Source organism: Gopherus evgoodei, chromosome 6 (genome assembly GCF_007399415.2).
Source record: "Gopherus evgoodei ecotype Sinaloan lineage chromosome 6, rGopEvg1_v1.p, whole genome shotgun sequence".
NCBI classification, from domain to species: Eukaryota; Metazoa; Chordata; order Testudines; family Testudinidae; genus Gopherus; species Gopherus evgoodei.
Window position 1 is genome coordinate 87610168 of NC_044327.1, and position 23184 is coordinate 87633351.

At 39.6% G+C, this 23184-nt stretch overlaps 1 protein-coding gene across 5 annotated transcripts in view; it reads left to right on the forward strand.

Annotated features, from left to right (window-relative positions):
• The window catches only part of ARHGEF28 (Rho guanine nucleotide exchange factor 28), a 212958-nt gene that overhangs the window by 125946 nt on the left and 63828 nt on the right, over window positions 1-23184 (forward strand). For all 5 annotated transcript variants that reach the window (XM_030567383.1, XM_030567385.1, XM_030567384.1 and 2 more), the window contains 5 exons: window positions 1712-1842; window positions 9553-9854; window positions 12378-12567; window positions 14228-14339; window positions 18461-18503. In XM_030567383.1, the coding sequence (XP_030423243.1) occupies window positions 1712-1842; window positions 9553-9854; window positions 12378-12567; window positions 14228-14339; window positions 18461-18503 (778 nt within the window). The remainder of the gene's footprint in view (window positions 1-1711; window positions 1843-9552; window positions 9855-12377; window positions 12568-14227; window positions 14340-18460; window positions 18504-23184) is intronic.

Here is a 23184-nt window from a genome sequence, read left to right on the forward strand (position 1 = left end):
TTTTTTCTATGGAAGGGGCCCCTGAAATTGCTTTGCCTTGGGCTCCCTGAATCCTCTGGGCGGCCCTGTCTCACATACACATTTTTGTTTAAAGTTGACTTGGACAGTGTCTATCACAGAGCTAGATTCCTATACCAATGAATGAATTATGCTAATGATTAAATATGGATCTTGTCTTGGAGATGGGGGACTGGAGTACAAGGTCTTTCCAATTTGTATTTCATTGTTATGAAAATAATAATGAAAGGCTTTCTATTGCACCCACAGCAGTAAAGGTGTGGCATTATAGAGTATTTAAAGATGAATGAAACTATGCAGTAATTAATGCTATCAGTCATTTCATTGCAAAGCATATTACTATGATATTTATAAACTGCCTTTAAATGTCCTTCTGCAAAAATGTAAAAAGGAATTTACTGTCCTACATAAGGAAAATCCTGGAAGTAATACACGGTATATCTGGCTGGATGGCACACTGGAGTCTATTTGGAATCAGGGAAGAAATCCTTTCTCCAGGCTCTAGCATGGCTGCTGCTATATTCTGGTTTCTCCATCTATAAAATGGTGGTAATAATTTTTATTATGAGCAAAATCTGAAAATCTGTAGAATTTAAGATGATCCACAGTGCCATGCTTGGATAGCTAGGTAGGTAGCTATGACTATTCTCATTTGCAGTTTATTGAACACTAATATATTGCTAGAGCTATGCAAGTAACTAATTTTTTGGCTTGTTGCAATTTTGACAAATTGAAAAAAAAATTATTTTGGATCAACCCAAAACTGACAATTTTCAGAATTTTTGGCCAAAAATTCTGGAAAAAAAATTATTTTGGGTTGAACAAAATGTTTTATTTGGATTTCAGGCATTCTTACTGTTTTTTGATAAAAGCAAAGGAAATTTTGAACTGAAGGGCTCGATTCACCAAAGGGCTTAGGAACCATTCACAAAACAGAGGCAATGGTGGGAGTAGTGATGCCCTCCTGGTACATAGTAGTCCATTGGCCAAGACACTCACCTTGGAAATGGGAGACGCAGGTTTGAGTCCCTGCTCTGAAGAAGGGATTTGATCCCCCCAGTGAATGCCCTAGCCACCAGGTTATTGGCTATTCTGGCCTGAGTCTCTCTGTTTCTTCTATTGAAGCTGTTTCAATATGTGTAAATAATAAAATATTAATCAAAGTAGGGAATAGAAACCAGGTGTCCCTGCTCCGGGTGAATGCCCTATCCACTAGACTCCACCTCCTCTTCCATTTTATCAATAGCATGTAAGTCCCTTCATGAATCATGCCTGAAAAATCAAAATGCTTCGTTTGGGAAGTGTCAAAATGAAACGTTTCAACATTTGGGGGAAAATTTTTATTTTTTTTGACTGAAACAGTTTGGCTTAATTGACCAAATGTTTTGGAGGAAAAAAAAAGTTTTTGGCCAAAAAATGTCACTTAACTGTATTTGTTGCTCACAAATTTCCATTTGACAAATGTCATGAAATCAGGTAGTTTGGCAAAGAGCTTCTGCGTACAAATGCAGATTTTTGAATGAATGCAGAAATGTAGTCTTAAATGTTCTGGGCATAACTAATAAAAGTCTCTTTAAAATATGATGCTTAGTGACTAGGCTTAGCTATTTTTGTGGCAGAATAGAGAAGAGAAGAGAAAAGGAAGTGGTATGAAAAAATAAATTCTGTATTTTCCCATAATATTTCATTCCAGAGCAACAACATTCTACACTTGACGTCCTCAAGAAATCCCCAAATCCACCTACCTTCTTTGCTGCAGCCACACTTACTGCCATGCTGAATGGAAGTGATGAAGTGTATGCAAATTGCATGGTTGTGGATCAAGTAAGATAGTCTTGCATCTTTGTGCTCTCAGTACACTGCTGTTCATTGTCTCCCAGTAAAATATATTATTTGAATTTTAGTAAAATGTGGTTCAATCGGTAGAGCCTTCCAGTGATTTATGTTTATAAATATTACATATGTTTATTAGGACTGTTGATTGATCAGTTTATTCATGCAATTAACTCAAAAAAGTAATCGTGATTAAAAAAATTGATTGTGATTAATTGCAGTTTAGTTGCACTGTTAAACAATAGAATACCAATTGAAATTTATTAAATATTTTGGATGTTTTTCTACATTTTCAAATATATAAATTTCAGTTTCTACACAGAATTCAAAATGTACAGTGCTCACTTTATATTATTTTTATTACAAATATTTGCACTGTAGAAATAAAAAGAAACAGTATTTTTCAGTTCACCTCATGCAAGTACTGTACTCATATGCTTGTTTTGTTAAAATATTATATGTTTGCTGTTGAAGAAAGAAATCCAGTGTTGTTTTAGTGAAATAAAACAATTTAAATGTCTGGTGAGGTTCTCATAATACAGCACAGCAAGAAATTCCTCCAGATATTAATGATTAACCTGTTGAATTGGAGATTGTTCACCTCCCAATGATTTCATAAATATCTGCTTCAGTTACCTTTGGTAAATGAAATAACCAAACATTTGTTTTCTGATATAGCTGTAAAACTAATCTGAAAGTTTTCAAAATAAATCACTTAAAAATATTTAAGATCTCACTCAGTTCCTTCCAAATTTCAACAGCATCAGCAATAAAACAGCTATTTCCCTGCATTTTGTTCAAGGCTCCAGAAGTAGGCTTCATGGTACTCAGCATGTGTTCAACATTTCTCTTAAGCTCAATGTTGAGAACTTTGGTTGTGACAGTGCCATCTATTTTTTCCCAATTTTGGTCATAAACCCATCAAATTTAGATGAGTTCTTGATATAGTGCTCTACCGAGATCCACCGCGTGTCTTGTGGAAGAGTTAGCTTAGTTCCTCCCACTTTTTTCAGAGCAGCTGCTGCAAAGTGGTTCTTATGAAAGTGTTTTGCAATTTCAACAACATTAGCCTTTATTTCTGGAATACTGAAGTCTCTGGCTAGGAGATGCATCAAATAAGCACTGCAACAGTATGTTGTTAGCTTGGGACTCTCTTCACTCTCGTCTAAATTTCTTTTCATCTTGCATACATTTGCAGCATTGTCTGTGACCAAGGTGCGTACTAGACTTTGAATTTTTTTTCACAGTTTGTTACAGCTTTTACTGCTACTTCTTATAAGTATTCTGCTGTTTGTGCATTTTCTGATGTATCAGTTGTTTCTGTAAGGAAGACATTCCCTTCTTCTGTTGTTACACAAGCACTTACAACAGGATCATTGTGGACATTGCTCCACCCACCAAGACTCAGGTTAACAATTTCATCCTCTAGACCTTTTGCACACTGCTCAAGTTCTCTTTCATGCACTTTATCCAGCAATTTACCTGTGACATCTGCTCTTTTGGGTGGACTGTATCCTGGTCTTAATGACTGAACCATGTTAATGAAGTGTGGGTTCTCAATCATATGGAAAGGAGAGTGTGTTGTAAAAACAAGCTGGGCAATTTTTTTATCAATTACCTCTTTTTGTAATCTGCTGGTTCTTATTACAAACTTATCTGCGGTTTTTTCTGGATGATGGAGAATTTTTTTTCTTTTTGCTTCATGATGTAACTGAAACATTATCATTGGCAGATAACTCTGAAACTATAGAAAATGATGGTGATGGTGGATAGTGTATGTTCAGAATCCTGTATGTTGAGGATGGATTCTCCTAAACAAAATAAGTCAATGCAATTATTTAATTATTATTACCATACTGATCATTTAGTATTACTCATTGCATTCACTGACACTCAGTACAACTTTAAAGGTGAAATTGTAAAAGGAAGATCTGTCTCTTTCAGATATTTATTTTTTTTATCACAGCTGCATCTAAAATGATAGTACCATAGAGTAACAACTATATTTTTTGCTCAAACATGAGAATTAAAGAATGATCCAGAAGGAAGACAGGCAGTCCTTAGGAAAGAAGTATGAAATAAAAAAGTTTACCGACCTGAAGATCCTGAGTGTTCAGACATGTTCCTTTCATCTTCTTCAGCGTAGCTTCCTCCTGAGAAGGAACATTTCTCGTGATGATGTTTCATTCAGGAAACCAGGCCTTGCATTTCTTTGTTGCACTGTTTGCATTTTGCACACATGTCAGTCTTACCCACAGATAGATGAACTTCATTAAAATATTCCCAAACTGGGTCTTTTATGGCCTGCGGCCATTATAGGTTTTCCTTTCTAGTGAGCGAATCATATGGTAGATCTCAAAGCAATGAAGGCTACACTCAGAAAGACCTCAAGACTTCTGGAATATGCTGCTCAAACAGTTTTTTACTTTTGTTTCTACTGCCTGTCCCTCCCTTCTCACATTTATCTCCAGACTTTTTCTCCTTGTCCAGATCTATTCTGCTTCCAACAATCTTCTATTTATTGAACTTTTTGAAACTTTGCACTTTTAGAGAGGTAAGGGATTGACTCTGTGTATACAAATTTGCAGAGGGACAATAGGGTTGAGGTCTGTTGTTTCTCACCTCTAAATGTTGTTTATTTAAACACATTCTTGCTGTTATCAAGCATGTTATCTCTGGAGATACAAATCCAGTTTGAGAACTGCAAAACAAAGCATCTCTGATGGTATCTTCTAGACCGAGCACTGAGTCCCATTGGGGAGATAGAAAGATTAACCTAAATAATCTCTACAGAAGCCCCTGGAGCCCCATAAAATTGGGTCCCTAATCCATGAACTATTGGAACTCATTAAACATTACATTAATATATTGTCTCATACTATAAAATTAGAATTTATAATCACTAGTCCATTATGAGATATCTTTGAGCTATAGTGTATCTTAATTAAAACTATCTTTAAATAGGTTTTTCCCTCAAAAAAATCCGATTTCAATTTAAAAAATCCGATTTTTTAAATCTTTTTAAAAAATAATTGGTTTTTATCCACCCTGAAAACAAAACAATGTAAAACTTTAGAGTCTACAAGTCCACTCAGTCCTCCTCCTTGTTCAGCCAATCGCTCAGACAAACAAGTTTGTTTACATTTACAGGAGATAATGCCTGCCCTCTTCTTATTTATGATGTCACCTGAAAGTGAGAACTGGCATTCATGTGGCACTTTTATAGCCGGCATTGCAAGGTATTTACATGCCAGATATGCTAAACATTCATATGCCACTTCATGCTTTGGCAACCATTCCGGAGGGCATGCTGCCATGCTGATGACACTTTTTAAAATGTAATGTTAATCAAATTTGTGACTGAACTCCTTGAGGGAGAATTGTAAGTCTCCTGCTCTGTGTGTTACCTGCATTCTGCCATATATTTCATGTTATAGCAGTCTTGGATGATAACTCAGCATATTGTTCATTTTAAGAACACTTTCACTGCAGATTTGACAAAATGCAAAGAAGCTACTAGTGTGAGATTTCCAAAACTAGCTACAGCACTCAACCCAAGGTTTAAGAATCTGAAAGTGCCTTACAAAATCTGAGAGGGATGAGGTATGGAGCATGCTTTCAAAGTCTTAAAAGAGCAACACTCTGATGCGGAAACTACAGAACCTGAACCACCAAAAAAGGAAATCAACTTTCTGCTGATGGCATCTGACTCATGATGATGAAAATGAACAAGCATTGGTATGCACTGCTTTGGATCGTTATCAAGCAGAACCTTTCATCAGCATGGATGCATGTCCTCTGGAATGGTGGTTGAAGCATGAAGGGACATATGAATCTTTAGCGCATGTGACACGTAAATATCTTGTGACACCAGCTACAACAGTGCCATGCAAACGCCTGTTCTCACTTTCAGGTGACATTGTAAACAAGAAGCAGGCAGCATTGTCTCCTGCACATGTAAGCAAACTTGTTTGTCTGAGCAATTGGCTGAACAGGAAGTAGGACTGAGTGGACCTGTAGGCCCCAAAGTTTGACATTGTTTTATTTTTGAACGCAGTTATTTTTTGTGTCTAATTCTAAGCTTGTAAGTTCAACTTTCATGATAAAGAGATTGCACTACAGTACTTGTATTAAGTTAATAGTATTTTTCAATCTTTTGTTTTTAAAGTGCAAATATTTATAATAAAAATAAATATAAAGGGAGCAGTGTACACCTTGTTTTCTGTGTTGAAATTGAAATGAATATATTTGAAAATGTGGAAAACATCCAAAAATATTTAAATAAATAGTATTCTGTTATTAACAGCGCAATTAATTTTTTTAATCACTTGACAGCCCTAATGTTTATGTAATAACTGCAACTTTGTTCCCTTGTCTGCTGTCGTTCTCAACTCATTTATTAGATGCTTTTAATAAACAAAATAAGGTTTATGAAAATGGAAATCTTTAGCTTTTTTTTGTTTTGTTTTCTATGAGCTGAACAGCTCTTCTTCTTTGATTATATGCACCTAAATTCCCTCTTATCTAAAACAGGGTCTTGTTTCCTCATGTTTGTTAATTAACAAGTCCCTCAATGATCAATTCAACAGGAATAAAACATAAGTGACCAGACAAACCAATGTCCAATTATTGTTACAGGGCACCATAAAGTTGGAAGTGCTTTCTGCCAGATGTGATGTAAAACTGAGGACTTGGCCACTTGTGATTATTAACTGTGCTATATTACTTCTCACAAAGGGGACTAGCTCCAGTAGATTCTGGCCAGACTACATTTTAGGTAATTGCATCCTACCTATCCAAATTTTCCCCACAATCTCAATTCAGAGTTCTGTTCTTCCTCACTTCTTGTCCTACCGTAAACTGTTGTGGATAGATGCTATGTATTGTAAAACACCTGCCAAGTTCCAGCAAGAGTTGGCTGCATTTCAGTGGTGGTAGAAGTGATCCTTGTGCAGTAGAACCTCAGTTACAAACACAAGAGTTACAAACTGACCAGTCAACCATGTACCTCATTTGGAACCAAAATACGCAATCAGGCAGCAGCAGAGACCTCCCACCCCCCAAAAAAGACAAATACAATGCTATACTGTATTAAACATAAACTACTTAAAAAAGAAGAAAGTTAAGGAACATTTTTCTTCTGCATAGTAAACTTTCAAAGCACTGTTAACTCAATGTTCAGCTGTAAGCTTTTGAAAGAACAATCATACCGTTTTGTTCAGAGTTACGAATATTTCAGAGTTACAAACAACCTCCATTCCTGAGGTGTTCATAACTTAGGTTCTATTTTATATATATAGAGAGAGTAAAATATATTTACTCTCTCTCTCTCTCTCTCTCTCTCTCTCTCTCTCTCGTAAAATAGTTTGGGATCCTTCAGAAGGAAAGGTAGTATGTAAATGTAAGACATTATTGTATACTATTAAGTGAAAATCTTGGAAGAAGGCAGAGATATTGAAAGTGCATCTTCATATTCTTTTTCGTCTCACTGAAACATTCACCCATTGCATCAAAAGCTAATATTGTTCTTTGTGACAGACACAAAACATGTAGTTAAGGCCAAATTTTCTCAACTGAAGGTCAGTCATGACCTAAAATGTCCAATAATGCACCTTTTGATTGCCACAATTCTGTATAGAATCGTAGAATATCAGGGTTGGAAGGGACCTCAGGAGGTCATCTACTCCAACCCCCTGCTCAAAACAGGACCAATTCCCAACTAAATCATCCCAGCCAGGGCTTTGTCAAGCCTGATCTTAAAAACCTCTAAGGAAGAAGATTCCACCATCTCCCTAGGTAACCCATTCCAGTGCGTCACCACTCTCTGAGTGAAAAAGTTTTTCCTAATATCCAACCTAAACCTCCCCCACTGCAATTTGAGACCATTACTCCTTGTTCTGTCATCAGGTACCACTGAGAACAGTCTAGATCCATCCTCTTTGGAACCCGCTTTCAGATAGTTGAAAGCAGCTATCAAATGCCCCTTCATTCTTCTTTTCTGCAGACTAAACAATCCCAGTTCCCTCAGCCGCTCCTCGTAAGTCATAAAACTACCACTTTTATGTATGCAAATTGAATAACAGCACATGCAGATAGCTAATTAGGTGTGTGAACACCCATTTGTGTCTGTGTTTATCCAAGTTGCACATATTCTCATGATAATTCAATCACAGATGCACTGTGGCATGTGCATATTCTTAGGTGGGGGGTCACAGGACTGAGCTTCTACCCTTTGACAGTTTAACTCATAATAATATATCAGAAAGTTGAATCTTTCCTGGGCCATATTCTCCTGTGGGATCTGTACAACAGGACTTAAACTTGATATTCTTCTCTGCTAATGTATGTTTACTTCTCTGCTAATGTATGTGGAATGCCCATGGTTGCAATGTGGCAGTACTGCCCAGACATTGTATTGAAATGTAGAACTGATGTGTAATACCTGAGAGGAGAATTTTACCCTTCTTGTACATGAATTGCTTAGTACAGCAAATGATACCAGGTTTCTGACAGATTAATATCTTTGAATATAGAAACAGGACTTCTATAAAAATCTTAGGAGTTCCATTCATGGTTTATTAAGAGATGACTCTACCTTACGACAACCTCCTGAATTGGATGAGAATAAGTCAGCTGGCTAAAACAATAGAGCTTTTCCCTTTTGAAACTCTCAGTGCTTTCGTTCTTTTTGGTTATATCTGCTCTTTCTAGAGCTGCTGAGCTCCAGCCAGATGTTGGCTACACAATTATCCTTTCAAGAGTCTTCCACTTCTAACTAAGCAAGGACTGACACTTAACTGTATATTACCGTCCTTTGCAGAAGTGATATGTGAAAATCTACCTTGGTTTCTAAAGGAGTTATATAGTCACCATTACTTACCAAGGTCCAAATCGTGGTCCTTGCACTGAACCTGAGTAAATGTAGCTCCAGCTGCCATTCCCTTCTACATGTGAAGGTAGGGGTATACCATATGCACAAGCTACAGGAGCGACACCCTAGTTTCTTGATGGTGTTGGGATAAAGATTCTTTCCCCCTTTCAAGTCCTGGAGAAGCACTGTGGCAGGTCATGTACAGGGTCTGTCCCTAAACATATAGGCTTTGTGAAACTGTTATTGGGAAAGACACATGCCTGCCTTGTAAGCTGCTTTTTCCATATGAAATGGCTCAGTGTTTTAACTCTCCCCAAATAACCCTGAACACTAGACTATATTATGGGCTACTGGGCTGTACAATCTCAGCTTAAGAAACAAACAAAGCTGCTGTTAAGGAGTAAAGTAAATTGTGAGTTATTGCATATTATAAACTGGATGAAACCGAGTGGGGAATCCATTAGACAAATGGTTTTCAACCTGTGGTCCATGGACATCTAGGGGTCTGCATTGTATGTCTAAGATTTCCAAAGGGGTCTGTACCTCCATTCTAAATTTTTAGGAGCCCGCAAATGAAAAAAGATTGAAAACTGCTGCATTAGGCTAGGAGATTCCAACTCGTTACTCCTGTAATTATGGAAGAATGACCTGGAGGCCTGAAAAACTTATTAGTCATATTAGTTTGTCTCCAGTTTCTGTGCCACAGAAAAGTAATCAAGGAAAAAACGGTGGTACAGAGCAGTGTAGTTTGAAGAAGGATCAGTATTCTCTAGAGATTCATTGTTATTTACTTTTCACTAGCATTAATACATATCTACCTCATGTTCCAGGTTGGAGATTTGGATGTTAACTACATTAACGTAGACAGTGTCACCACTGAAACGAGCACAGATCAGAACCACTCATCCCTGACACCCAAGAGCTCATCATCTGCCTCACTTAAGGAAAACAACCAATATATTTATGCAGAAAATGAAGATAACCAAATGGCAATTAATAACGTAGACAGCGTAAGCTCACAGCCTTTCACTTCACCTTCAAATCTGTATGCAGCAGGTTCATATCTACCGCTCAAGTCTCGTGGGTTTAACAAGGAACGAAGTCAACTGTATTCTGACATGAAAAAAAGAAGGTATGGAGTTGTTTTGAAATATTGTCCGGAAAAGACTAAAATGTAATAATATGTTTTATTACACACACACACACACACACACACACACACACACACACACACACACACACACACACACACACACACACACACGGTATTGCATAGAATTATACTGTAAGGGTGGGTCCATGACTTTGAGAAGAAGTGCATAGAGCAGCTGGGAGCACAGTGCCAGGCATGCTAACAATGTACAGCTCAATCAGAACAGCTAGGTAAATAGCTCTGTGACCTGTACTATAAACGTTCTTCTTGAATTGGCCTATGGAGTCACATGAAGACCCATTAAAACAAATTGTAACTAAGTATATTTCAGTTCAGAAAAATAAAACAAAACCTGGAATATTAACATCTCTACTGAGAGAAAATCTAAAGTATCTTCAGAAAAACTGTCCTGTGGTCACTTATATCCCAAATTTTATGTGATGCTTTATTTAGTTCTGTATTTTTATAATGTGGTTATAAAGAGTTATTTTGGTTTTATTCCTGTTTTTCTTTGGCTTTTGTTTCTTACAAACTGTAAGCAGTGTCTAGGCAACTTTATACTTCTTGGCCTAAATTGTGGTAGGTGCTGCAAAATGAGACACCTGCTAGAAAAACAGAACTAGGTAACTATTAATTGTGTGAATTTTCACTGAGAAGTTTTTCATAATGTCATAAACCGTGAAAGTGAAGCATAAACCAATTTATAATTGTTATTCTCCACTGAGGGCCTGTTCCAAACAGACACTAAAGGAATTGTGCATTCCTGAATGCATATGACTTTTTCAGATTGGCAGTAATACCATGAATCCAAATCTCTGGTGTGTTCGGCCTGCTTTGTGCTGCCCCACTGGTAAAAAGCAGCGCTAAACTCAACAGGTCCAGCCACTGGAGGATTCGCCTACAAGCAGCGCTATGTTATGGTGGGAATAGGACCTGCTTCAGGATTGGGGAACACAAAGATGGTTTAAAGCTACCTTTACACACGCACCACATTCTTTCTGAGCTGTGCTTGGTGTTCCTCAGCTGCAGCGCAGGATTTGTCCCCTATTTTAATGTCTGCTTCAAAATTATCCCTCCCTAAAATATTCATCGGGAGTTTTTCCTGAGTACAGATTACAGGATCAGATCAGGTATGAAGTAATACTACAGTAAAATAATATAAATTTGCTGTTAAATAATATCCTCATTCAAGGACCTCAGAGTGCTTGGCAAACATTAATAAATCTTCAACACCTTTGTGTAGGTCCTGTCTATATTGGAGAAATTTGTGCCCATGCAACTCCTAGTGCAAGTTACTGTAGTAAGCCAGGATAGACTACGTTCTGCTTCACATGGGTGCAGTGTGTCTACATAAGGTATTTGCATGGTGTAACTTCATCATCATGGTTTCAATGATGATGTTTTTCTCATGTGGACAAGGCCATAGGTAAGTATGGTTATCCCCATTTCACAAATGAGGAAACTAATACACACAGAGCCTAAGTAACTTATTTTTCCAATATCACATGGCATATTCGTGGCAAATGTGGTGATGGATAGCATCCAGAAGTCCAATGATAAAACAGCTTTGGACAGTGTTGAAAAATAAATCTTTTAATTAGGTGAATTTTAATGCTGTGTGAAGGAGTTACAATGCTACTATTCCCAGCTTGGATCTGTAGTTATTGAGAAATACCATGCATATTCTAAACGTTTTGTTCTGGAAGACTGGAATGTTATTGCAAGCAGTCAGCCATTCACTTCAGTCACATTAATAAAGAAACCATGAGTTTATGTATACACATAAAGAGATAAAAAGATCGCAGAGAAACACCCCTGTGGTGTTGATGCTGCTAGGAGATCTCATTGTAATGTTATATTCAAGACCATCTGCAAATCAAACATTCTCTAATTGTTTTCATTTTTGATTTCGTGAGTGTTAGGGTTTTTAAGCTTTGTCGTAATCCTTCATTTTTCTATCTTAAAAAAAAAGGAATAATTTATACACCTTAAAATCAGACTTACTCAAAAAGTGGCTTCTAGGAAACTCCTCCAGCGTATCTCTGCTTTATGTATATATCCTGGTGGATTTTTCCTTCCACCCTCCATTCATTCCCATATGCTGGAGAAAATAATCTGAGAATAGCCACATTATATAGGCTGTTCGCACTTTCTCTTATCATGCAACTTCTCGCTTAAACTTGACTTTGAAGTTCAGAAGCAAAAGAGGAACAGATATCGAAGTTCCTGTTTACTCTACAAATGCATTCAGGTAAGGACCCCTGGTTCTAAGCCTCTTGTATCTGGGCCTGATTACAACATGACCATGTTTTAAGTATAGACAAGATGCATCTGGAATAAAGCCATGGGCATGATGAGGGGAGACCACAAAGCTGAGAGAGGACTAGAGCATGACTAATCCAAGCACCATTTACTAGACTGTTCTCTTTGCTTGCTGTATTAAGTTTGAAAGGTTGGTAATTAGATTGCTTTACATTCCATACATTTTGTTGTATGCTTTAGTTCTAGTCTTGACGACCTTGAAGTAGACAGTGGAAGTGAAGGGATTTCTGACAGATCCTATATTCGCTACCCTTCCCTCAATCCTTCAGTGACCTTGGCTGGCAGCAGGCATGAATTAGATTCTTCTGAGACAAGCACTGATCTGGAATATAGCGTTCAGAAGATGGACTCTAACAATCTGCAGTCAAAGGTATTTGGATATCATTTTGGTTTTGTTTATTTTGCTTTCAACTAAGTTATTGAAAATATATAAGAATTTGCATTTGAAGGGCCACATTCACCTCTCAATTAAATTAATATAAATTCGGATTAACTCCATAGAAGTCAACAAAGCTTTTCCCAATTTACACTGGTATAACAGAGAGGAAAATTTTGGCCCAGTGTATTCTCTATGGCACAAGAGGAAGGTTAGTGCCTTTGCAAACTAGTATTTTTAAAGAGGACAATCATGGAGTTGGCTGAATTTTATACGCTAACTAATACAAGCTCCTTTCTCCACTAATGCTTCCCACAGATATTCTGGCTACTGTAACTTCATTGAACCTTTGGCTATTTCTGGAAACATCAAACACATACACAGAGTTCTTCTCTCTTTTATTCAGAGGCATGAGATTTATTTTTATTTTTTCAAACAGATAAAAAGTCCTGGCTGCCACTGGGTTTTACCTGATTTTCATGTAAGGGGAGGAGGAAAGATTATACCAGAGGAAAAAAGGTTCAACTGCCAAACCTAAATGCAAGAGAGCTATTTTTAAAAAACACTGGTTTCTTTCTATCAGGCAGTTTAACAAAATTCTCAGTTGAAACATAAATGCTTCCCCCCTCAGAAGTTTTCCAGCCTGCTCAGTAGTATTTATCCTGCAAATCAACATACTGTTTTCACAATATTTTGGAACTCAAGGCTGCTTCAGCGAAGTTTTTTGCAACATGGAATGCTCTTTGCTGCAAGTGCGCGATGGAAATTCCCGTTAGTATTTCTAGGTCAGGTACATTGTGAGCAATGCATTTGTAAGGCAATGTCAGTGCTATATGTGCTAATGATTTCAAATGACCATCCTCAGTAGGAGTGAAAAGTAGTTCAGTTTTCATGCAACAGTGACTCAGTCACATAGTGTCCTCTTTGGAGAAAAGACTGCACTTTATGCTGCGTATACTCATTGTTGGTGTCATGATGCAAGCTTCCGTCTGATAGAGTACAGGCCATCACTATTGTTTCTTTCAGAGCCTTTAAAGTTGACTTCAGATCTGGAACTGAAAAAACATAATATTGTTTTATCTGTGAAGCCACCTATGCACTTAGCATGTCAATAACATATCTGCATAGTAGTGAAAATATAGGGGTTTTTTAAATGCAAGTCCAAGTATTTAATGAACCACAAAAATCAGATGATGTTAGTTTGATTTAAATTCTCAAAAGAAATGGGCTTTGCACAGGTAATTGTGACTTTGCTTTCAAGGCATATCAATAACGGATCTCTAACTGGGGTAGGAGATTTCCACTCATGGTATCCAGGCACAATTAGATAAACATAAGGGAAAGGGAAGAGAGAGGTTAATTCCTTCCTCTGGAATATCCAGATCATGACTGGAGACAGACTACTGGGCTAGATGGAACACTGGTCTGTTCTGCCGTGAAAATTCCATGTTCAAGTACTGTCAGAAAAAGGCAGGGGAGATAACTGGCCATCTGATATAGTAGAATAACACCACTGTTCAGACTTTGGTCCACATCAAATTGAAATAATTTAGGATTTTTCTTGCTCTAATTTGCACACATGCACTTTCCTGTAACACCAATTGCCTTTGCTTAACATTAATGTGCTTTTCCCCTTCATTTTGATTTCTTCTAGGAATCGTTACTTTCTGGAATCCGGTCACGCTCTTATTCATGTTCTTCACCCAAAGTTTTATTAGGGAAATCTCGCTTTGCACGTGACTTCACAGTGTGTGATTCAAATGAAGGTGAGCATTAGTTCTACTCCATTTGTGTGTATGGAATGCCACAAACTCCATGCTTACTACAGGCCAAATGCTCACTTCTTTACGCAGGCTCGATTGTCTCCCTGGTATCCATGTGAAGAGTGGTCCCCTAAGTATGCAGTTCTCCATCAGCCCATGTGGAAGTGAGGCTCAGCTGCCTCCATATCATCCCTCCTGGCCCTTCAAAGGGCACTCTGTAGGTCCAGAGCCTGCAGTGTGGGAGGGCATAGAGACAAAGCTGCAAGGGAGAAGTGGGCAATCTGGAGGTGTGGCTAGGAGGGAGATGCACATTGCCCCTGCTCCAGACCTGCGGAGCGTAGTCAGAAAAGATAAGGCAGCCTAGGACACAATTTTCTTTTCCAGAGTCCAGCAGAGAAGCCAAACTTGGTGCACAGGCACAGGCCCTCTGTGCACAAGTTCCCTGCATCCTGCAGATCCTTGGGAATCTGTGAGGTTTGTGTGTAAGCTGTGGCCTTTTCCACAGGCAGAGGAGCAAACACCACCCTTTTCATGGGATGATGTGTGAATTTATTGTGAGGGGATTCTCACAAACCTGCCTTCCCTCTGTTCCTATTCTGCATTATCATGGTAGGGATAATCTGATTCTCTGCTCCAATTCAGTCCTAACTCAGACAGATTTATATTGAAGTTAATAGGTGTTTGCCCATTCTTGAGAACTGATGAAAACTTGTAAGAACCTTATAACATAGCCCTGTGTTACATAATTGACTGTTCTGCTTATGTGCTGCCTGCAGGATGTTAAAAATTGTTTCTAGCAGCCTTCTATTTAAGGGTTTTTTGTTTATTTGCTTGTTTGTTTTTAAGTTTAGCAAACAACCCAGGCCTTCCTTGGAGAAAGCTATGTAACATGCTACATTAGAAATCCATAAAATGATATAAAGTATGAGATATGTACTCAGACTTATTCATGATCACATCTCTGAAAAACGGTTCATTTTCAGTAGAATCCATTTTCTTTGTTTTTTTTTAAATTACTTTTTGAATAAGAACAAACCTTATTTTCTTCCAAAAGGAATTCTTACTTCAAGCTATAAGCATGAGAAAATATGGGTTGGAAATGGTTGTGTATTTTTTTTTCTGATATGTGCTGCATCATTTAGGTAAAGCATCCTTATTAGAGTCATAGACTTTAAGGTCAGAAGGGACCATTATGATCATCTTGTCTGACCTGCACAACGCAGGCCACAGAATCTCACCCACCCATTCCTGTAATAACCCCCTATTGAAGTCCTTAAATCATGGTTTAAAGACTTCAAGGTGCAAAGACAGCACTTACTTAAAGTTATGCTTATGTGCTTAAAGTAAGACGTATGCATAAGTGTTACAGGGCCGCCCGTGGGGAGCAGGTGGGGCAATATGCCCCAGGCCTCGCAGGGGCCCCCATGAGAGTTTTTCAGGGGCCCTGAAGCAGGGTCCTTCACTCGCTCTGGGGGCCCTGGAAAACTCTCGTGGGCTTCTTCTGCTCCGGGTCTTCGGCGACGGGTCTTGTTTCGGTGGAATTCGGCATTGGGGAGGCCCCCAGCACGGGTCTTCGGGGCACTTCGGCGGCGGGTCCCAGAGCAGAAGGACCCCCCCCCCGCCCCTGAATTACCGCTGAAGCAGGGGCCCCCCACCGCCAAAGACACCAGGCCCCCTGAATCCTCTGGGCAGCCTTGCAGTGTTATCCTGAATTGGCTCCAGAAACTTCTTTATTTTATTTAGGCCTGTATCCTGGGAAGACTTACTCACAGGTTTAACTTGAAGTACCGCTGATTTCAAAGTTAAACATATGTTTAAACCTTTGCAGGATTGGGGTATTTTTCAGATGATGCTTAGTGGCAGAATGCAAAAAACAGCAGCAACAATCTTGGTTAAAATGTAGGTGAACATGTTTTCAAATTTGTTGTTTTTTGTCCCTGAAATCCACATTAAAGCTTTGTTTCTACTCAGAACTCTTTTATGCACTATCTGCAACATCTGGGGTGTTTACAAGTAGTTGTATTGATTTTTTTTTAAATATAACTTTATTTTTAGCAATTTTTCATCCTGCAGATTACCTGAGAAGTCTAAAAAAGCAAATGAGGAACAAAGGCGTATGTCTCATAAGATCTAAAGCCCTCAATTCAGGAAAGCACTTAAGCATGTGTTTAAGTCCTGGTAATGTCAATGGGACTGCAGCGAATGCGTAAAGTGAAGCACATGATTAAGAGCTTTGCCCTAATCAGGCCTAAACCCTGACCTCCTATATAAAGTCAGAGTAAACTAGTAGGGATTTACCTGGGGCTTGGAAGAGCTAGAATCGTCCTTCTTCCCAAGCTATGGAACACAAATAGTCACTTTGTAGCCCATCAAGGCTGCGGAAGTGTCTGCAGTCATTGTGTTCTTCAAGCATGGGGCGATTTGGCCAATGCATTTGGGTCATCAGTAGGGCTACAATTATGTCACGGAGGTCACTGAATCTGTGACTTCCAGAAACCTCCGTGACATTTTCTGCCCCAGGGCTGGACTGCTGTCAACAGGCAGCCCCGCAGCTCTCAGCCACTGCTGGTGGAGGCCCTGGGCAGCTCCTAGCCGCTGGGCAGCAGGGCGACCCCAGAGCTCCAACTCCCCATGAGCATCTGGGCTCCCAGCAGGTGCCCAGCTGTGGCACGGCTCCCCCCCCCCCCCCAGCAATACAGCTGCTGGGGCAGCCAGCAAGGGAGGGACGGGAACCATGCAGCAGACAGGTCACAGGCTTCCCTGGATTTCTGTTTATTGCCTGTGACCATCTGTTATTTTTACTAAAAATATCCCTGACAAAATTGGAGGCTTAGTCATCAGGGATCTGTTGAGCACATTGCTGGTCCTCCTGCCCCATTGCTTCTGTCTCAGCCTCTCGCCCCCCATTGCAACATGTTGGCATGGACAGTGCTGTTACATGGAACTACTCTGCAGCAAGCAGAGGAAGCAGAGATTTCCAGATGCAACTTCTCAGCAGCTGGGAACTCCCATGGCTCCACTGCTTTGACATCTTGTTTAGGATTTGGCCATAAATGAAAGTCTTGTAAAATCTGATCTTGTAAATTAAAATCCAGTCTGAGTTTGCTGATTTGCATTTTTGAGTTCAGAAGAATTAGCCCATAATAAGAGAGTTTCATTCTTGCATCTTGAGGTACAATCTAAAAGTAGGAAATGCGCTGCCTACTGCCATATCAATAACCAAAGTTTTTAATACACATAGGAATAAAATGGCTACATACGTGTTTAAAGGAGGATATTTCTAGTATGTAACTGTAAAGAATTTGTTCCTGCTGTGTAGATGGTGTGTTCATGAACAGTGGTCGATCCCTTCTCCAGGCTATTTCACTCTCTAAATCAATGTCTCTGCTCCATCCCTGTAGTAAGTACTGCAATGGCTATCTTCATTTTTCTGTGGGAACATGGCCTTTCTTTCTTCAGAAGAGCATCTTGTTGCACATCTTTGGTCTGACAACTAACTGAAATGTGATTTGATTCTCATTGTGTACATGATAAAATATACTATCTTACTTGCTGAACTGCTGGGTATTTTCTCATATGGGCCCTTGTTCAAGAAGGTACCTCACTTTAAGCATGGACCTAACTTTAAGCATGGAAATAGTCCCATTTAAGTTGTTGGGGCTATGTATGTACTTAAAGTTAGGCATATGTTTGCAGATAATCTCTACAAAACTAAATAACATCTGGTCTTGGAAATAATAGAAAAGAATCGTGTATGCGCTTTACAAAGAATCACTAAAAAGCAAAATGAAAGATTGAACCATTTAAAAAAAAAACGAGTTGCTCAGAAAAAGATCAATATTAATTTTCTTTACTTCTTAAAAGCAATTCGTCAGTTTTCAAAGACTGGCATTCTCTGATGTTAACCCAGATCTAAGCAAACTCTGTCAAATACAACCTGTTTAATAAATGATTTGTATTATCCTGGGCAATACTGCTTCTAATAATTTTTGCTTTCTAAATTTCCAGCCAACATGCCAGAGTATAATGACTGAGCTTACATCCTGGTGGAGGTTATGTGTTTCAAACAAATAAATATCCCAATATAACCACATTAGTTTTCATTAACTTTTTGTGTTTTGTAGAACAACGAGCATACAGCTTGCCAGAGCAATTGAAGGAAAAAAGGTATTGACACTTGCCACATATGAATTTCTGCAGTGTAATTTTTATCCATCTACCATTATTTACATGTTAATGCTGCTAGTTAAACACTAGTAGCACACATCTTTGTAATGATCATCGTAATTAAAAAGTAGCAGACTCAAGTAAACCAACAGATCGTGTTCTATTGTGGTGCCTTTTACTAATGAAGTTCAGAATGCTTCTCTAGGTTATTGTTATACTCCATACTAGTGTGAGAGTTGGATATAATCTATAAAAATGTTATTTGCAACACATTTGTTGTCTGACTGTGCGACTTTAGAGTTTGGCCTTTCTTAAGTCCATTTAGACTCATAGATTCATAGACTTTAGGGTCAGAAGGGACCAATATGATCATCTAGTCTGACCTGCGCAAAGCAGGCCACAGAACCCTACCCATCCACTTCTATAGCAAACCCCTAACCTATGTCCGAGTTATTGAAGTCTTCAAATTGTGGTTTGAAGACCTCAAGCTGCAGAGAATCCACCAGCAAGTGACCCATGCCCCACGCTGCAGAGGAAGGTGAAAAACCTCTAGGGCCTCTGCCAATCTGCCCCGGAGAAAAATTCCTTCCCGACCCCAAATATGGCGATCAGCTAAACCCTGAGCATGTGGGCAAGACTCACCAGCCAGCACTCAGGAAAGAATTCTCTGCAGTAACTCAGAACCCATCCCATCCAACATCCCATCACAGACCACTGGGCATACTTATCTGCTGGTAATCAAAGATCAATTGCCAAAATTAAGCTATCCCATCATACCATCCCTTCCATAAACTTATCAAGCTTAATCTTAAAGCCAGATAGGTCTTTTGCCACTACTACTCCCCTTGGAAGGCTGTTCCAGAACTTCACTCCTCTAATGGTTAGAAACCTTCGTCTAATTTCAAGTCTAAACTCCTAGTGTCCAGTTTATACCCATTTGTTCTTGTGTCTACATTGGTACTAAGCTTAAATAATTCCTCTCCCTCCCTAATATTAATCCCTCTGATATATTTATAAAGAGCAAGCATATCCCCCCTCAGCCTTCTTTTGGCTAGGCTAAACAAGCCAAGCTCTTTGAGTCTCCTTTCATAGGGCAGGTTTTCCATTCCTCGGATCATCCTAGTAGCCTGTCTCTGAACCTGTTCCAGTTTGAATTCGTCCTTCTTAAACATGGGAGACTAGAACTGCACACAGTATTCCAGATGAGGTCTCACCAGTGCCTTATATAACGGTACTAACACCTCCTTATCTTTGCTGGAAATACCTCGCCTGATGCATCCTAAAACTGCATTAGCTTTTTTAACGGCCATATCACATTGGCGGCTCATAGTCATCCTGTGATCAACCAATACTCCAAGGTCCTTCTCCTCCTCTGTTACTTCCAACTGATGTGCCCCCAATGTATATCTGTAATTCTTATTATTAATCCCTAAATGCGTGACCTTGCAATTTTCACTATTAAATTTCATCCTATTACTCTTACTTCAGTTTACAAGGTCATCCAGATCTTCCTGTATGATATCCCGGTCCTTCTCTATGTTAGCAATACCTCATTTATTAGCACATTCCCGCTTTTTGTGCCAAGGTCAGTAATAAAAAGGTTAAATAAGATTGGTCCCAAAACTGATCCTTGAGGAACTCCACTAGTAACCTCCTTCCAGCCTGACAGTTCACCCTTCAGTACGACCCGTTGTAGTCTCCCCTTTAACCAGTTCCTTATCCACCTTTCAATTTTCATATTGATCCCCATCTTTTCCAATTTAACTAATAATTCCCCATGTGGAACCGTGCCAAATGCCTTACTGAAATCAAGGTAAATTAGATCTACTGCATTTCCTTTGTCTAAATAATCTGTCACCTTCTCAAAGAAGGAGATCAGGTTGGTTTGGCATGATCCACCTTTAGTAAAACCATGTTGTACTTTGTCCCAATTACCATTGACCTCAATGTCCTTAACTACTTTCTCTTTCAAATTTTTTTCCAAGACCTTACATGCTACAGATGTCAAACTAACAGGCCTATAGTTACTTGGATCACCTTTTTTCCCTTTCTTAAAGATAGGAACTATGTTAGCAATTCTCCAGTCATACGGTACGACCCCTGAGTTTACCGATTCATTAAAAATTCTTGCTAGCGGGCTTGCAATTTCATGTGCCGGTTCCTTTAATATTTTTGGATGAAGATTATCTGGGCCCTCCAATTTTGTCCCATTAAGCTGTTCAAGTTTGGCTTCTACCTCAGATGTGGTAATATCCACCTCCATATCCTCATTCCCGTTTGTCATCCTTCCCATTATCTCTAAGCTCCTCATTAGCCTTATTAAAGACTGAGGCAAAGTACTTATTTAGATATTGGGCCATGCCTAGGTTATCCTTAACCTCCATTCCATCCTCAGTGTTTAGCGGTCCCACTTCTTCTTTCTTTGTTTTCTTCTTATTTATATGGCTATAGAACCTTTTACTATTGGTTTTAATTCCCTTTGCAAGGTCCAACTCTACATGGCTTTTAGCCTTTCTCACTTTATCCCTGCATGTTCTGACCTCACTAAGGTAGCTTTCCTTGCTAATCCCACCCTTCTTCCACTCCTTGTAGGCTTTCTGCTTTTTCTTAATCACCTCTCTGAGATGCTTGCTCATCCAGCTTGGTCTGCAACTCTTGCCTATGGTTTTTTTCCCCTTTCTTGGGATGCAGGCTTCTGATAGTTTCTGCAGCTGCGACTTAAAGTAATTCCAGGCCTCTTCCACCTTTAGATCCACAAGTTCTTCAATCCAATCCACTTCTCTAACTAATTTCCTTAATTCTTTGAAGTTAGCCCTTGAGAAGTCAAAAACCCTAGTCCCAGATCTATTTTTGTTTGTCCTTCCATCTAGTTTGAACTGAATTAGCTCATGATCAGTCGAACCAAGGTTGTCCCCTACAACCATTTCTTCTATGAGGTCCTCACTAGTCACCAAAACCAAATCTAAAATGGCATCTCCTCTTGTTGGTTCTTCAACTACTTGGTGAAGAAATCCATCTGCTATCACATCCAGAAAAATCTGAGCCCTATTATTCTTGCTAGCACTTGTCCTCCAGTCTATATCTGGGAAGTTAAAGTCTCCCATGATCACACATTTCCCGTTAGTGTTTACTTCATTAAAAACATTGAAGAGGTCTCTATCCATATCCAAATCAAATCCCGGCGGTCTGTAGCACACCCCAAGCACTATCTCAGGGGAGGCTGTAGTAGCTTTCTTTCCCAGTGTGATTTTTGCCCAGACAGGCTCTGTCTTGTCCATTCCATCACTTCTTATTTCTTTAAAGTTAACCTCATCATTGATATACAATGCTACTCCACCACCTTTGCCTTTATTTCTGTCTTTCCTAAACAGCACATAGCCTTCAATACCTGTACTCCAGTCATGACTACTATTCCACCATGTTTCTGTTATCCCTATAATATCCAGTTTCACTTCTTGCACCAGTAGCTCTATTTCCTCCATTTTGTTACCTAGGCTCCTTGCATTAGTGTACAGACTTCTTAATTTTTGCTGTTTGGCTTCACTGACATTCTTTACCCTGTTAGGCACAGACATTCTACCACCAGCATCACCTGTTAGTCTGGTATCTACACTACCCTTCCTCCTTATGTCAATTCTTCTGTCCACGGCTGTATCCCCTCTTACTTTGTTTTCTTCACTCTCAAGGTTAAATTCCGGCGTGGAGATCACCTGGACATCTCCCAACCATCTCCCACAAATTCCTAGTTTAAAACTCTCTTAATCAGTTGGGCAAGCCTACATCCTATGAGTCTATTTCCCTCCTTACTCAGGTGAAGTCCATCCCGAGAGAACAGTCTTCTGTCCATAAATGCTTCCCAGTGGCCGTACATCCCAAAGCCCTCCTTATAGCACCACTGCCTGAGCCATCTGTTGATCGCCATAATCTTGTCACACCTTTGTCGCCCTTCTCTAGGAACTGGCAGAATCCCACTGAAGATCACCTGAGCCTCGATTTCCTTAAGCGTCTTCCCCAGTCTGGCATAGTCTCCCTTGATAAGTTCCAGCGAGAATCTAGCCTTATCATTCATTCCCACATGAAGGACAATCAACGGATTCTTTCCCGCTCCTGCTAGGATCCTTTTCAGCCTCAGGTCCACATCCTGTATCTTGACACCCGGCAGACAGCACGCCCTTCTGTTCTCCCGATCAGCTCTAGTCACAGGCCTGTCTATTCTTCTCAGTAAGGAGTCTCCAATCACGTAGACCTGCCTTTTCCTGGTGACAGTGTGATTCTCCGGTCTATCCCCTGCCCCCACTGGCTGCAAATTCTCTTGATTCCTATTCACCCTTGCAATCCTCCTGGGGCTTATATTTGGTGTTGCCTCCATTGACTCCTCCCCTCCTCCTGTAGGACTAATAGCTCTTCTCTTTTTCCTTGCCCTCTCTCCTTCAGCGACCACCTGCTGGTGCCCCTTCTTCATTTTCCAACTCTGCAAACCTGTTCCTGAGTTCTGTTTCTCCTTCACTTGCCCATCTTTTCCTCTCCCTGGTTCTCTTAGTCACATTTCCTCTTTCACTTCCACTTTCCTCACCCAGCAGTCTCTCCTCAGAATTCTTTGGTCCTGCTTCCATCTGCAAATCTGAGCTTATCCCTTCAGCCCCCTCGTGTCTGTGCTCCATCATCTGCTCGAACCCCCTTC